This window comes from Microtus oregoni, unplaced genomic scaffold, assembly GCF_018167655.1.
Source record: "Microtus oregoni isolate MIOR12 unplaced genomic scaffold, Mior012 000035F_ref0000213, whole genome shotgun sequence".
Lineage (NCBI taxonomy): Eukaryota > Metazoa > Chordata > Mammalia > Rodentia > Cricetidae > Microtus > Microtus oregoni.
In genome coordinates, this window is record NW_024543094.1 from 3,561,215 (window position 1) to 3,577,386 (window position 16,172).

The window sequence follows — 16,172 nt, forward strand, 5'->3', positions numbered from 1 at the left end:
TGTCATCATGACCCAAGTTGGAGTCATCGTGGAAGAGGAACCTCAACCAAAACATGCCTCTGTTTTGATTGTTGTTTTCTCTGGTGTTTGTTTTTTTGAGAGAAAGACAGAGTCAGAGAGATGGGTACAATGGTGGTTGGGGGAAAATGGAGTTGGGTGGGAAAGGAGGTAGGGAGAATCTTGGAGGAATTGGGGAAGGAAAAGAATATGATCAAAATATATTGTACAGAAATTTTTTTAACTGTTATGTAAATTAACCCATTTATTTAGTTGGCTGTGCGCTATTGAGTGGGCTTGGGTATCAAATGGTAGCACTTTCACTGGTCTTTCAGTTCCTTCAGTCTTCTGATGGCAGACTTCCTGTGACGGCAGAAGTCATGTTGTAGGTCCAGGCCCCGCCAGCCACTGTTTTCATGAAGGAGCCACAGTGCCAGATGCCGACGGCTCGTCTCGTCATCTTGGTCTTGCCACAGAAGGAGCATGTGTACTTGGCGTGCTGGCTGATTTCAATTTTCTTCACCATTTTCCGGAAGGAGGCACCATAGCGGGTCCCATATTTCCCGATGATCCTGACCTTCTTGGTGCATTTAGCCATGTCACCGGAACCTAAGCCAAGCACGGAGAGTATATGGAAATTTTTAAAATAAAAATTTTAAATCTTAATATAGATATTATGTATACATAATATGGAGAGAGTTCTATAAATATGTGCTGTGAGACAATGGTCTTTTATCCTGTCACTTGTATTATTTTTAATAAAGTGCTGATTGGCCAGTAGCCAGGCAGGAAATATAGGCAGGGTGATGAAAACAGGAGAATTCTGGGAAGAGGAAAGGTCAGTCTGCAGTTGTCACCCAGACAGAGAGGAAGCAAGATGAGACTCACTCTCTGACAAATGTACCAAGCCATGTGGCTAACACAGACAAAAATAATGGGTTAATGTAAGATGTAAGAATTAATTAATAAGAAGCCTGAGCTACTAGGCCAACCAGTTTATGATTAACATAGACCTCTGTGTGTTTATTTGAGACTAAACAGCTGTGGGACTTGGTGGGACAGAAACCTCTGTCAACAAATATGTCTGTCTATAAATGGTTACAATGGAGTTACCCTATTAGAGGGCAACAATGTCCCTACTGAATACCACAGACTAACAAATAAGAAGCCCAATGCTGGGAATGGATTACTTCTTTTGGAGATGTTGGCCAGTGAGGTTCTATAGATCTTAAAAAAAACACATGCTATTGTGAGCACTCTTGGTTACCCTCCAGAATTTAATGGTAGGACCCTATTAAGACAGCCCATATTTGAAGCATAGAACATGGAGAAAGTACACTACTCCTGAAATGGAAGCGTCATCTCATTGGCTGACTTTCACAATGCTGGAAGGCACTGTGCATGCTCCCTGAGGAAAAAAGGAACCATCAGTCTTGGCCAGCTGTGACGACTGCAAACTACAGTGATGACTGGCCTGGTAAGATACGTCCTCTGGTGTAATAGCGGCCTGAATATCATTAAAGGATGCTGTGTCTAGCCTGGCTTTGTCCTGGAAATTTCACTGTGGTGAAGAGGGAATAAATAAAGGATAGAAACAGAGACACACATACAAAAGAGCTATAATCAAGTGGGCTGTTCTTTCCCTGATAGAGAAGAAGGCACCAACTATGCAACAACTCAGAACCTCGGTATATTTATCATGAACACAGAAAGGGGATTTAGATAGTCTTAGTGGGCAGTCTCTACAGGGGAGCAGTCTAAGCCTAGGAACATCTGGGATGGGGAAGCTGTGGTTGATGTTTTCTGTATACTTCGTTAACATTTGTACATGGACCAGAGGGAGGCTTTGCCAATTTACTTAACCCAATCAAAGGAAAGCTTTGTCACTCCTGTGAGTCTGAAGGATTAGGACCCAGGTCATGACTGTGCCCATGTCGCTCATACACCCAGGATATAACCACTCAAGGCTTCCCCCCCAATTCCCATAGTAATAACCAACCATGGTGGATTAAATGAGAATGTCCCCATAAGCTCAGATGTTTGATTACTTGGTGCCCGATTAGTTAGTGATGCAGTTTGGGTGGATTTAGAATGCATGGCCTTGTTGGAGGATATGCCAGTGGTGTAGGCTTTGAGATTTGAAAGCCTCATGGCATTCCCGGCATATCCTCTCTGCTTCTGCTTGTGGTTCAAGAAGTGAGCCCTCAGCTTCCTACTCCTGCAGCCGTGGCTTATCATGAGTTCATCTTTATGAACTGCAATCCTCTGAAACTGTAAACCCAAATAAACTCTTTTTTTATAAGTTGCCTTGATCAGGGTATTTTATCACAGCAATAGAAGGGTAATTAATGTACCAGGCATTTTCTGATGGGATTTAAGTCTTAGTCCCCAGGATAAAAGCCTTTATATGGAACCAAAATTGGGCTGGTCATAAGCCCTAAGAGAGCGCCTACTACTATTACTTTGCTAAGTGGTCATAGTATTAGACTTATTCCTAATGATTTATCATAATAGCATAATTTAATGCATCTCTCAATCCTCGTCAGAGAAACTTCTTTCTGCAATAGATGCTGATTGACACAGAGACCCACAATTGGCCAAAGCACAGTAAAAAAAGAGACTAAAGAATGCTCATTCCTAATTGGAGTCTACACCACATTCCCACCCTAAGTCTAAAGGATCATTGCAGAAGAGAGGACACAAAAGGTGTAAGATCTATGTGTAGTAGATGGTTGCAAGAAAACAGTATCTTCTGGACATAATAGGGCAACTGCACATATGAATTCACAACGGTTGTGACAGCATACACAAGACCTGTGCAAGCCCAATAAGACCAAACACTAGTCTGGAGAAGAGAGTTGAACATGAAATCCCACTTCTAGCAATTGAGTTATTGATGGTTGTTGTTTACTAAGAGAAGGAGAGTCGATTTCCTCTTAGAGTGTAGCGCCTGGTAAGTCAACAATGGTTCCATGAAAAGGTACATGTTCATGAATATTTAGGCAGCACAAATTGGTCTTGATAGGTTTAACAGCAAAAATGAACACAGAGTGAGATAGATGGATCATGTAAGAGTTGGGGGAGGGGTATTAACATGATCAAATGCATTCTATAATATCTCTTAAAAAAATTTGTTCAAGGGAAAATGTAATTATAAGTACGTGTTACGTGTCATACTACTAATAGTTATTATAAGTGTGAACTCATATTACCCAGATATATGAGTAGCCCACAGATAAAAATGAGCAGCAATGTTTGTTTCTGTAAGACAAGCCTAGGGCAGGAAGGAGGTATGAAAGAATTCAGGTCCTTTTATCATTAGTTCCTTTACAAAGTTTCATTAAACAAACCAAGTGCATCACCTTGAATTTTAAAGTCAAGCTAATTTTGGACATTCTCTGAAGGGAACAAATATTTTTCATGTGCATGCCCTTATGTTATTAGCCATATTTGCTAGTAAATGACTGAGTACTTCTTTTCTTGACCCTTCTGTTTCACGGATTATGCTTTGCTGGATCAGACTAAAGTTTCCCCTTTCTATTTATTTATTTCTGCAGCACTTTCTATTGACTTCTGGTCAGCTCATCCATGCTTTTTGTTGCTCTGCATATTCATAGATACTTTCCTCACTCCTTGCCGTGTCCCCTTCTCTCTGATAAGAAGGGATTAAATCTCACTCATTGTCAACTCTTCATTCTTTCCCATAAGCCTCTAGGAAGATTCTAAAGGATTGTTTCATTCTGAAATCTTATAGCATAAGCTAAAATCGAAACATCAGTTTCACAGCAAAGTTATACCATAGCTTCTTTCCAAAATTCTACTATTACTTTTTCCAAGCATTTGCTCACTTCCCGTGCCACAAATGCAAAGTCAGGCAGACTTCCTGACTGTTGGCCAGCTGTCAGACCAAAGGGCTCCACTCCTCTAGGGTAGGGGAAGATCCACTCACGTGTGGAAAATGCCCCAAACCTCTACTGTGCCATCAGTGGGAAGTTTAAGGTATTGTGAAGGAATTTGAACTGAAAAATACAAATGTAAAAAGAACAAATGGGCTTATGAAGCTGTGTTCACGCACACTATGACCAGGTAAAGTTTTGCTACTGCTATTACAGTTCAAGTCAGGTGAGAAATGTGTTTCTGAGGCTTCTGAGCTTTGTCCAGAAAGCTGTAGCCTTTGACAAATCAGCAACCAGTTCAAAAGACTCTGTGGAACACAGTCTCCAGGGTGTTTTGTGCCAATCTAACAGTTACTGAACAATCTTTAGAAAATGAATTTGGCTCCTTGGTACATGTACACCAAGACTGCAGTGTTGCTATCTTTCTGTTTTAAAAGTTGGTGGGAAGCATGGATCATTTCCCTCCAAAGTGCACTACACCTGGATGAAATGGTAAGTGGAGTGTTTGAAAAACCTACAAAGTTTGTATCAATTCCTGTACTACACTTCTCAGACTGCGACAGATTCTCCTCATCTTTGCATCCCTTTAAAACTCTTCCTTAAAACTCATCTTGTAGAAAGAATTAACCTTAAGATGACATATTATGTGGGCTGGGCTGGTCTAATTAAACCAGTACTAAATATATAACTTTTGGATGAGCAGACCAATTGTCTTACAACTCATTTGGTTGAGCTAGGAGGATCTGCATCTGGCTTGGTCCAACTTCAGCTCATTTGATTTTCCATCATTCAAGTACTGCATCTGTGCATTTGAAACCCCCACCAAATGTCACTATAGATTCTGCTTCCCACTGAACGTAGTATGCCTTGTAATAAGATCTAATGCTTTAACAGTCTCATGCAAAGCCCATGCACAAATAGCATCAATTCCTTCAAGTATTGCATAAATCTATTCTTTGGCACCTCTTTGAGCTCTTATTAAGACAAATGTGAAAGAGGGGTGATGAAAAGTCTATCAAATACAAAGAACAGGGAAGCATTCTGTTACATTTGACCCGGTCTACTCTGCATTTGCTTTCTCAGCCCTTGGCTAGACAGTGCTTCTCATAGTATCCTCCTTTACCAAAAAGGGAGTAGAGTCTCATACAAAAGAAGAAAGACACTAGAGGTTATTCACAAGGAAATTAAATGTGTGGTCTTCAAAAAAATTTTATTAAATATCACTTTTTCAATCTTAAATTTTTTAAGCAATCTAATTTAAAGTTGGCCTTCCAAATACACATGCAAGTGGGCTTTGATGTATGTGTGCATTGGAGAATACAATTTTGTATTTGTTCATAGTATGCTTGGTATTATTTCTATCCACTTCTTGCTCCACACAGATCTTGACAAAAGAGGAAAAGAGGAAGTTTAGACACTGAATTCCATTAGTTTTAAGAAGCAAGTCATTCACTCATAGGGCCTTGCTCCTCCAACTTTGGGAAATCAGAGATGTATTCCTTCAGAAAATATTAAAATAGAAACAATCTCTACTCATAAAGGAAAATTATTTTTCATTCTTTGTATTTAGGATTTAATGATTATGAATTTACTATTTTGATTTTTAACCTATCTCTGGCATGGTTCTATTTAAAACATTTAGTGTTGACAGAGGTTTTTGTCCTACCCAGTCCTGCAGCTATTCAGTCCTAAAGAAACACACAGAGGGCTGGAGAGATGGCTCAGTGGTTAAGAGCATTGCCTGCTCTTCCAGAGGTCCTGAGTTCAATTCCCAGCAACCACATGGTGGCTTACAACCATCTGTAATGAGGTCTGGTGCCCTCTTCTGGCCTGCAGGCACACATGGAGGCAGAATGTTGTATACATAATAAATAAATAAATAAATAAATAAATAAATATTTAAAAAAAAAAGAAACACACAGAGACCTACATAAATTATAAACTGATTGGCCTATTAGCTCAGACTTTCTTATTAACTAATTCTTACATCTTACAGTAACCCATAATTTTTGTCTGAGTTAGCCACATGACTTGGTACCTTTATCAATGGGGTGTTCTCATCTTGCTTCCTCTGCATCTGACTACAGACTCAGCCTTTCCTCTTTCCAGAATTCTGCTGTTTTGGTGGCCCCACCTATACTTCCTGCCTGGCTACTGGCCAACCAACATTTTATTAAAGCAATACAAGTGACAAATCTTTAGAGGGTATAAGATCATTGTCCCACAGCAATTTTTAACTACTTAAATACATCATTTGTTGAACACAACAACACAAACACGTTATTAACAGGCATGTATTTCACTCTCTCCCTCCTAAAGGCATAACGAAGGAGGGAAATTTGGCCAATTCTTGCTCTAGATCTAAAGTCATAGACCACTGAAGTTTGAAAACACATGGTCTCTTCTTTAGATACACATTTGATTTTCATCTGCTTAAAATACTTTGGTAGCCTAATAAAAGAAAAGAAGCTACATATTTATATGAAGAATTGACAACTCACTCTGGTTGGAGAGTTTTTCCTTTTCACTCAGGACATATAATAATAATTTTAACATAGCATTAGAATGATAGCAACAAGCACTGACTTGATTTAGTACATTTTAGTAGTACTCATCTAAAATAACAGGTACTACCTGTAGATGGTCTCACAGCACACATAAGCAGGAAAGCATTGTCTAGAAGCTGAATCCCTAGCAATGTGCCCAAGTTTTCCTCGATTCTTAACCATCTCCTCTCAATAAGAGGCAGCAAGCGTTCAACATTGTTTCAGTGATCAAAACTACCACAAAACCTAACCAAGTGGATGCTTATTTAGGGATGTGAAATCATGGATATCTCCCCAAAAGAATGGATATAAATAATTTGAACTTTTGAGTGAAGTTATCGGGGAAAAAACAGGAGAGGTAAGCATCAGTGAGTTCAAAACACCTACTCCCAAGCATCTGGAGAAATCTGTGTTCTAGAACCAGGCCAAAGGACTGTGCTTCATAGCTAGTTTTCTAAAATAGCAATCAATACTCTCCATTGCAGGTAATTTTAAATTTGAGTTCTAAATGCAATCCGGAGGTTAACATTTAGAATGTCCATGACCCAGGTATGTAAAAACTCTCCGTGTCTACACAAAAGCAGAAATTCCTCTCTGGTGTTTATTGGCCATGGTGTGGAACTGGTACTAATGCTCTAGCCTAGAAGTGAAATACCAGACATTCCTATGTCTTTGACCAGAACTAGTCGCATAGCTCTATTGTATCACAAATGGCCAGGAAATACAAACTTCCTATAGGCAAGCAAGACAGAGATGTGGAGATATTTTTAAATTACACTAAAATAAACAAAGGAATAACCCTGAAGACATCGCAGGGTGAAATGTGGGATTTTGTAATCCTGGGCCTATGCAATTACAAAGAGATGAACACATAAGAAAGTCAAATTGGGATGGGGACTTGGCTTATTAAGAGCACTTGCTAGCAAGCATGAGCACCTAAGCTCAGATTCCCCCCCCCACACACACACACACACATAAAAGCTGCAAGTTTCTGTAGCTCCCACACTCAGAGAAGAGACAGAGACAAAAGAATCTCTGGAGCTTGCTGGTCAGTCAACAAAGTCCAAAATGGGAGGCTCCAGGTTCAGCAAGAGACCCTTTCTCAAAGAAATAAGGCCATTTGAGTAATATGTCAGGCCTCTTCACTGCGAGTGTGTGAGCATGTGTGCCACACACCTGTGCACACATATATACAGCTATATAAATGACAAGTCACAAATAAAAATAAAGTCATATAAAACAAAAGGGCTGAGCAAGTTGTACTTAGCACAGTACTGATTATAACCTGTGGAAAGGCAGTATTTATTTCGTGGCCAAGTCTATACAAGGTGGCTTAGTATCTGTCACACAAGAACTCATGTGGTGTAATAAAGGACCACGTGAGCGATGAATTCAGAAGAAGGAATAGAAACATAGAAAGTTTAGCCATTTACTCTTCTTATCAAAATCGCACTGTTTCCTGGAAAGATGTGAGGTTCATGCAGAAGCCACAGAAAATTACCAATCTCTTATTTCCCTGGACTTAAAGAATATGGTCCTCAGACTCACATTAATAAGGCTGCAGAAGGCCAACATATTGGATAACAGTAGTAGAAGCCCTTAAGTTTGGATTTTGGCCATGTGAAAACATGCTTCCTTGCTTCCTTCCCCTGGTCCTGAAATGTTTCTGCCCTCTTGGATGGAATCCTGGATCTTTTATCTGTGGCCCTTCCCAAGCTTTAGATGCTAATCTCTGATTGTGGATTTACATTTTACACTGAGTTTATTTATATTGAAGAGACTTTGTTTATTCTTCAGTGTTGTTGGTTACCTCACTTTATAAATGCAGGAACAAAGAAGGGGAAACTCTGTTGAAAGTTCAATCTTATACGATGATTTTATAGTGATGTCAAAATGGGAAACAAGGTTCACTTGAATTCAGGGAGAAAGAGAGCTGTGGACTTTCCCCATGAGAGTCACAAGAAAATATGGAAGGTCCTCACAGGCAGGGTTTTAGGGATGTCCTAGACATGGAATTATATGTGTAATCAGATGCACAATTCAGGCTGTCTGAAATCTCCTTTTAAAACTTTAAAAGAAGAAGGAACATGAATCTATTCAATGAAATTGAAGGGAGTTCCAATCCAGACAGAATGCTCCCTCTGCTGGCGGTAGCATGTCCTAACCCTAATAATATTAACCAAGTCCACTCTCCGCCCAGATCAGGGCATGCATGTGCTTGATTAGCAATACCGGGAACGATGGGTGATGGTTTCAGAAGCCAAAGGACAAAGGAGCAAGCTTCCCTCTGGCTAGAAAATAGAGTACTCATGGCATAGCCTAAGGCACTTCCTCAAAAATAGGTCCAGAATAAAGGACATATATCTGCAGAGCTAACACTCAAATTACTTCTTCCATCTTTAACCAAAGCATTTTCAGCAAATACTACATCCTCAAATCTCTTAGAGTGAACAAGAACTCAAAATGAGGTTCTTCTCAGGAATTTGTCAGTCTTACAGACATTATTTATGTGGGATGAATTTCCTTCCCATGCCAAAGATAACGATTCTGGCTCAGAGCTGGAACAACAGTCAAGAGAGTTGTGGCAGGGTATATTCTCTGGCTGTACAGGAGGCTTCTACCATTTGATGGCTTTGCCGTCAAAGGTCAAAGCACATGTACATATCATATATATACATACCTTCGGGGTATGACATAGGTATCACTGATATACAGTGACAGTGACACAGGTATCCTAAATACCACATAAACAGTCATACAACTACACCTATGCCACAAACAAATGCATAAATAATCATAATGGTATTTATAGATGCAAGTCTCATATCCATATATATAGAAATACAGAAGAAAACACACAAGCACACATATAATATCTATGGTTCTGGTATATACTTACACACAGTCACATATAGCATACATAGATATATCTCATACATGTGCCACATGTGAAGACACACTAACACATATTCATTCATACTATTCATGCTCTTGTACACATTTATTACATGTTTTACATCACACATACTTGTACACTTAGGAACACATCATATACACAAAAACCAAACACTTTTGATTTTCCAAAGAATTAAAAGAAACACACTTAATTTTGAAAAAAAAATAATAATAAAATTTAGAGGGCTAGGGCTATAGTTCAGAGGTAGAGGGCTTGCATAGTACGTGCAAGGCTCTGGGTTCAATTCTCAACATTACTAAAAATAAACTCATAATTGCATTTAGTAATTACTCTATGCACAGCCCTAAATAGGATATCTTTATCACATACACTCAGCACCCATCAAGGCTCAGGAAGCTTTGTGGAAGGGGATGCAGAAAACAGGGAGAATGGAGAGAAACGCTGTGAAATGCTGTCTTCTGACCATGGCATGGCCATTACATCAGCTCACTGCAGCCATGATTACCTGCACAGAACAAGCACAGGGTCAAGCTAACAATATAAGTCAACATTCCACCAGATAGCTTTCAGTGGGTTCAGTGGGTTACCCATAATAAACAAATAAGAAAGGAGAGGACATGAAGAGGAAGAGAGAGGGAAGCCTGTTGGGGTTGCGTGAAGAGTAGGAGAGAGAAGTCTGGATGCATATGATCAAGATACATGGTTTACATGTATCAAATTGTCAAAAATAAATAATAAATATTTTGTTTTTTTAAAGAAAGAAAAGTCCAAGGAGACACTTCCAGGCTATAATATGTAATCAGAAGAACTAATACAAAAAGAAGAAAATGTAAGAATGGGAAAATTTTAGCCAGGTGAGTGATACAAGTCTGCAGTTCTAGCCTTAGAATTGGACAAGCCTGGATAACACAGTGGGTTCCAGGTCACTGTGGATTATAGGTAAGACCTTGTCTGAGAAGTAAATTCTAAACAACACAGAATAAAGCATAGAAAGTGAGAGTAGATGTAATAAAGGTCATGCACACACAAGATCACAGAAAGTGAGTAAATCAGTTTCTTCAGGAACAACTCAGAGATACAACTGTGTCAAGGTGTGCCTACCTAGATGTTTCCTGTCCACCTCCCCACAGATGGGAGTAGGTTAACTATGGATGAACATCCTCTCTTTACAAGCATTTTCTGAATACCTACCCTAGTAAAGACAGTGTGCTAACCTAAAGTATTTAGTAGACTGGGCAATCTAAAGGCTAGAAGCCATGTAATGACAATAGAGGACACTCCATAAATGGTAAGCAAGATCAAACTACAAAAGCTCTTTCTTTTACATTTACCTCCTCCTGTACCTGCTTAGGACTCAGTCTGACTACTTCTCCATTGAAATGGAGTAGATGCTGATGAACTCAAACGAAGCTGAGCATGGAAAGCAGAGGGAAGTCATGGAGAAGGACCAGGAAGAACTCATCCTAGATATGGGGCCCATATGGAAATCTTTTCAGCAGCATATTGAGATTCTTACACGTGTTGCACTGGGAGCATGTAACTGTACATGATAGCTTTATAAACTGCATTCTGCATTGCCCAAAAGCCTTCTTGATTGTATCTAAAACAGAAACAGCCTATATTCCTGCTTGTCTGCCAGGCTAGATATTCTCAGAGATGGTCCACTCACCTACTCACTACAGGTCACTCTGGGTTTCCTGGCCTGTGTGAAGCCCATTCTGAAACCCATGTTAATGAACCACAAAGCCATCTGCCACCCCTACATGCCAGTTTATCAGTCCCCACAGCAACTCTGCTGACCTGGGAACATGGGGAGCCACATTTGTAACCCCCATAAGACTAAAAAACCATATATTGTTCAGTTGAGCCACAACATGACAAGTTGGGGGTAACAGCAAACAAAGATGCAAATACCTACACAACAGAGACAAGTCACATATTCAACCAATGTTGTAGGAGCTGCGGGCCTCTTCCCACAGCCCGGCTCCTGGCCGCTTGACTAGCTTATACCCCGAAATAACAACACACAAATTGTATTCTTTTAAACACTGCCTGGCCCATTAGTTTCAGCCTCTTAACCCATTTCTAATAATCTGTGTAGCACCACGAGGTGCGCTTACCAGGAAAGATTCAGCATGTCTGACCTGGTGGCTGGCTGCATCGCGTCTGCCCTGGAGAGAGCTGCATGGCGTCTGTCTCAGAGAGCAGCAGCCTGGCATCTGAGCTCACTTCCTCTTCCTCCCAGCATTCTGTTCTGTTTACTCCACCCACCTATGTTTTAACCTATGAGGGCCAAGCAGTTTCTTTATTTTTTAACCAATGACCTTCCTCCATCACACCAAGAAACACAACAAATCACCTACCTCCAGATACATAGAACACATTGGAGGAAAAAAAATCACAATCAATCAGGCTAACATGCCTTCTGTGCCTTTTGCTAAATAAAAACAGCACCCATAGTTCATAGGAAGTGGCACTATTAGAGATGTGGCCTGGTTGGAATAGATGTGGCCTACTTGGAGGAGGTGAGTCACTGTGGATAGGCTTTGAGGTCTCAGAAGCTCAAGTGTAGACAGGGATTGTGCTCACTGGGTCCCACCTCTTACCGAGGGGCTATTGACAGTTGATAGATACTGGAGGAGGGAGAACATTCTTCTTTGAGGGTGGGTTCCCTGTGTTTCAATAGATGATATCACACACATGCACATATGGACAAAGCTAACTGGACTTAGTGGATTATCAAAAGGCAAAGGAGGAGAAAAAGAAGGAGGAGAAGGCAGAAAAATAATGAAATATGAAGTTTGGAGAGGGACCTACTGAAGGGGAATTGAAGAAAGGAATGAGGGTTGGAAATGGTAACATTACTTTCATGTTAAGGGACTCTGTCTTAAGTCAGACAACTGTAAGTCTGTAGTCCCAGAACTCAGGATACTGAGGCAGGAGGATTACAAGTTCAGGACCAGGTTGGGCTATTATAACAAGACCTCTTATACTTGCTCCCCAACTCCCATCCCCTCCACCCCCAGGTATTTTACAGGTTGTGTTTTATATTTTCCAGAATTTCTTTCACTCTTGAAACATTTCAGTAAATTTTGACAGTCCAATAGATAATCTATAAATTCTCAATAATTGTTTCTCAGGCCTCCTTACTCTCCAGTAAACCACAAGTGTTTTCATTTTTACCTTGAACTTCCTAGAATCTTTTTCCTCTATATTCAATATTTATCAGCTAACCCAAGATTTGTCATTTGATAGTCTGTGTACTGAAAACACTGCCAATTAACTTATGTAAATGCATCTCAATTCCCAGTGTGATAAAATATGCACTTTGCTCTGACAAAATATCATATACAATTAGTAGAACCTGCACATTAAAATAGGAGTTGTCAAGCATGGTGGCACATGTCTTCAATCCCAGAACTCTAGAGGCAGAGGCAGAGGCAGGTGGATCTCTATGAGTTAGAGGCCAGCTTGGGCTGCATAGCAAGTTCCAGGCCAGCCAGGGCTACTTAGTAAGACCCGTCTCAAAAAAAAAAATGAAAGAAAGAAAGAAAAAGAAAAACCTATAGAAATAAGACTAAATTATCTCCAAAATATAGTGCATTTAACCAGAGAATCAGAAGCTTTATTCTGTTCTAATACATTAATAAGCATAATCAGTTATAAAATTTCTACTCTGTATAAATAATTATGTTCAATAAATCTGAGATTTAGGGGATGGAGAGATGTCTCAGTAGTTAGGAACGCTTGCCCTTCCAGAAGTCCTGAGTTCAATTCCCAGCAACCACATGGTGGCTCACAACTCTTTGTAGATGTGTATGAAAATCTCAAACAACAAAAACAAAAATAAATGATTAATTTACAAAAATAATAATGGCTTCATCTTTATTACTTCTCCCTTGGTTGTCTCCCAGAACTGGAAAATGAGACCCTATTGTTGACGACACACCACATACTGGGCATAGGCCTTGAAATAATTGAGGTGTAACTGACCTGGAAAGTTCCTTCTTAAGGACAAGTTCTCATAGTGTCTGGTGGTGCTAAACAAACTGCCCATCACCCTTGTAAGCCCATGGAAGACCTCAGATCCCTCTTTAAAAGACAAAGAAAAATGACATCCTGATGAGTGTTGACTTAGATGCTTTAAAACATCCCTTCTTCTGGAAGCTGTGTCTGTAGAAATTACATGAGTGCTTGCTTACTTATAGTCGAATGAAACCACTTCACCCAGCCTAAACAAGAAACCCCCATACTGTGATCTCTTCTGATTTTACTTTTCTTTCTCCTTCTTTTAGGAATACAGTATCTTCCGAGTCTCATCTTGGATACAGTGGCCAACTTCACCAACTACTCTGACCGTTGAGTTTGTCCCAAGCTACCACAACTACATCGAGAACAAGTATCCCTGAGAAGTCTCTCAGTCAATACAGAGTAAATGGCCTAAGTTAAGGCCCAGTATGCAGGCTTTAAGTGTACTCTATAGAGTAGGAGGTGATCTTAGACCTAAGTATTGGAAATAAGAGTGTCTCCTTGAAATATAGGCATACTTGAAAGAAAGGTAAGTTATTGTTTTTCCTTGACTATACCTATCCATTCATAGAAATTCTAAACATGTCCTTGCACAATTACAGTGGCACTTGGAAATGAAGGTAAGGATTCAGAGCATAAATAAGTACTATAGTCTCACTTTTCCTGTTTCCTGGAGCAACAGAATGGGAAACTACTCAATAACAGTTCTGAACTGGCCTTAGTAAGTAACAGTACCATAACTGTACTTTTTGTTACCAAGTCTGAACACCTGAGTTTAAACTCTGTGGTTCTGCATGGTCTAAGAAGAGTGCCAACTCCTGCAAATTGTCCTCTGACCTCCACAATGCTCCATAACCTGCCCCACAACAAGTAAATAAACAAGTAGGTAAGTAAATAAAGGTAACAAAAACTAAAGAAGCCCTCTAGCTTAGGTCTTGGATATTTGTCTATTAATTTTGATCTTACTAAATTATACTTTTGGTTTTTTAATTAACTTACCCTTACTTACTTTTTTATACAAAATCTATTTTGTTCATATTCTTTCTCCTCCTCTAATGCCTCCCAGGTCCTCCTCCACCTCCCTACCCAGACAACTTCATGTCCTTCCTCTCTCAAAAAATAAAAGGAAAGTAAAATAACAAAACAAAAACACGAAGACAAAAAAATGTCAAAACAAACCAAAAAGCACTATAGAAGAAAATTGTTTTTTTAAGGCCTTTCAGGGGAATTGTCTATTGCTTATCAAAAGTTTTACTGGGTTTATTATTGGGTTTAGCCAAAGGCAGTCTTCAGCTGCTGGTGGTAACACTGGTAAGTCAGATCTTGGGGACAGGGATGGATTCATGAACTTGTTCTTACAAAATCCAACTGAGACTCCTACCGTCTGCCTTCCATCCTTGCCAAGGGTGATTTGGTATTCCTGGTTACTTTGGAACGAGGGTTGGACAATGGTTTGGGTTCCATGTAGTAATTATCTTGTTGGCAGAAATGACAATTCCACAAGCATCTGTGACATTATAAACATGGAAAAGAATGCTACATTGCAAAGGACAGCACCCACAACAAAGAATCATCCAGATCACAAACGTCAATGATTGCAAGATTGGTAAGTGCTAGAATCAAATTGGCACAGCATCTGTTCACTAAGGCTCTTCAGCTCTGTGAGCAAACACTTTTAACACCATAAGATGAAGTAAAAACAAGAAAATGAGGCTAGGAAATCTCAAGCATTTTGGAGTAAACAGAGCAACTTCCTGGGATGTAAGCTTTCAGGCTATCTGGTTAATATAAAAAATGCTTCTTAGGCCAAAAGCATTGACTTAATTAGAGTGATTCCAAATGTTGGCTCTTATTCTCTGCCCAAAGTAACCGTGCTAACTTGTCCCAAGAGAAGAAGGAGGGAAGTTTATTCTCTTATGAACCTTTGAAAAGATGCTCTAGACTCTTCCTACTAAAACATGGTTCAGAAAACAACCTCAGAAATGAAGGCATTCTAGTCCCACCCCCAGACTTTGAAATGAATTCTGTTAAGAAGATCAACAAACCAGGAGACGATGTATGCACTGATATACTGTACAGACATTATAGCAAGCATTTGTGCTGCGATATAATTTTAAATTTATAAATGTCCAGGGACGGCTTGCTTTAATGCTTTTAAAACTCTAACACATCAGACGTGAATTTGCAGTATCAGACACATATCGGCGTAATTTCTGATCTGTTTTGTTTATATAATGACTGTCATTTAAAGGCCAGTGAACTGAAACACAAATTAGTTCACATTCTCCCTCAGTTAAATAGTTAATGCTCTGCAGAGATGTTCCCAGGAAGATGCCCTTTAGAGAAGCTCTGTGGTCCTTTCATAGCATGAGTCATTACAGTCCTGACTGACCCGCTTTGCATGAAGGATATTTAAGGCCCAGTGGTGGGTGTGGCCACATAGAGTCCTCTTCTGCAGAAATATCTCCAGCATGCCACCCATACACACATATGCGTAAACAATGTACATATAGACCACACTTTTTGCCTATGTCCTCAAAGTACAGTGCCTCTTTGTTGGGACCTAATGGAGTCCCCTACTCACCTCTCCTGTTGGTGACCTTTCTTGCCCTTGTTGTTCTGGGTTTCTGAGAAACTTGCAAGTTCCATGCTTCCTGAGTACTCATTGCCTTGGCCCTAACCTGAGGATCCGGCGATGAGGTCTCCATCCTGTTGACCCACCTGTCTGGGTTAGGTATAAAATCCCGTTGGTGTTGTACAATAAAGGGCTTCTGATTCTGCAACATC

At 39.9% G+C, this 16,172-nt stretch overlaps 1 protein-coding gene across 3 annotated transcripts in view; it reads right to left on the reverse strand.

Annotated features, from left to right (window-relative positions):
• LOC121432742 (60S ribosomal protein L37a-like) overlaps positions 1-16,172 on the reverse strand; it is a 27,454-nt gene continuing 11,282 nt past the window's right edge. For 2 of the 3 annotated variants that reach the window (XM_041630895.1, XM_041630896.1), the window contains one exon: positions 1-606. In XM_041630895.1, coding sequence (XP_041486829.1) covers positions 338-606 — 269 coding nt within the window. In that variant the 3' untranslated portion in view covers positions 1-337. Of the gene's footprint in view, positions 607-15,969; positions 15,980-16,172 lie in introns of those variants that run through there. The other variant, XM_041630897.1, reaches the window with a different exon arrangement.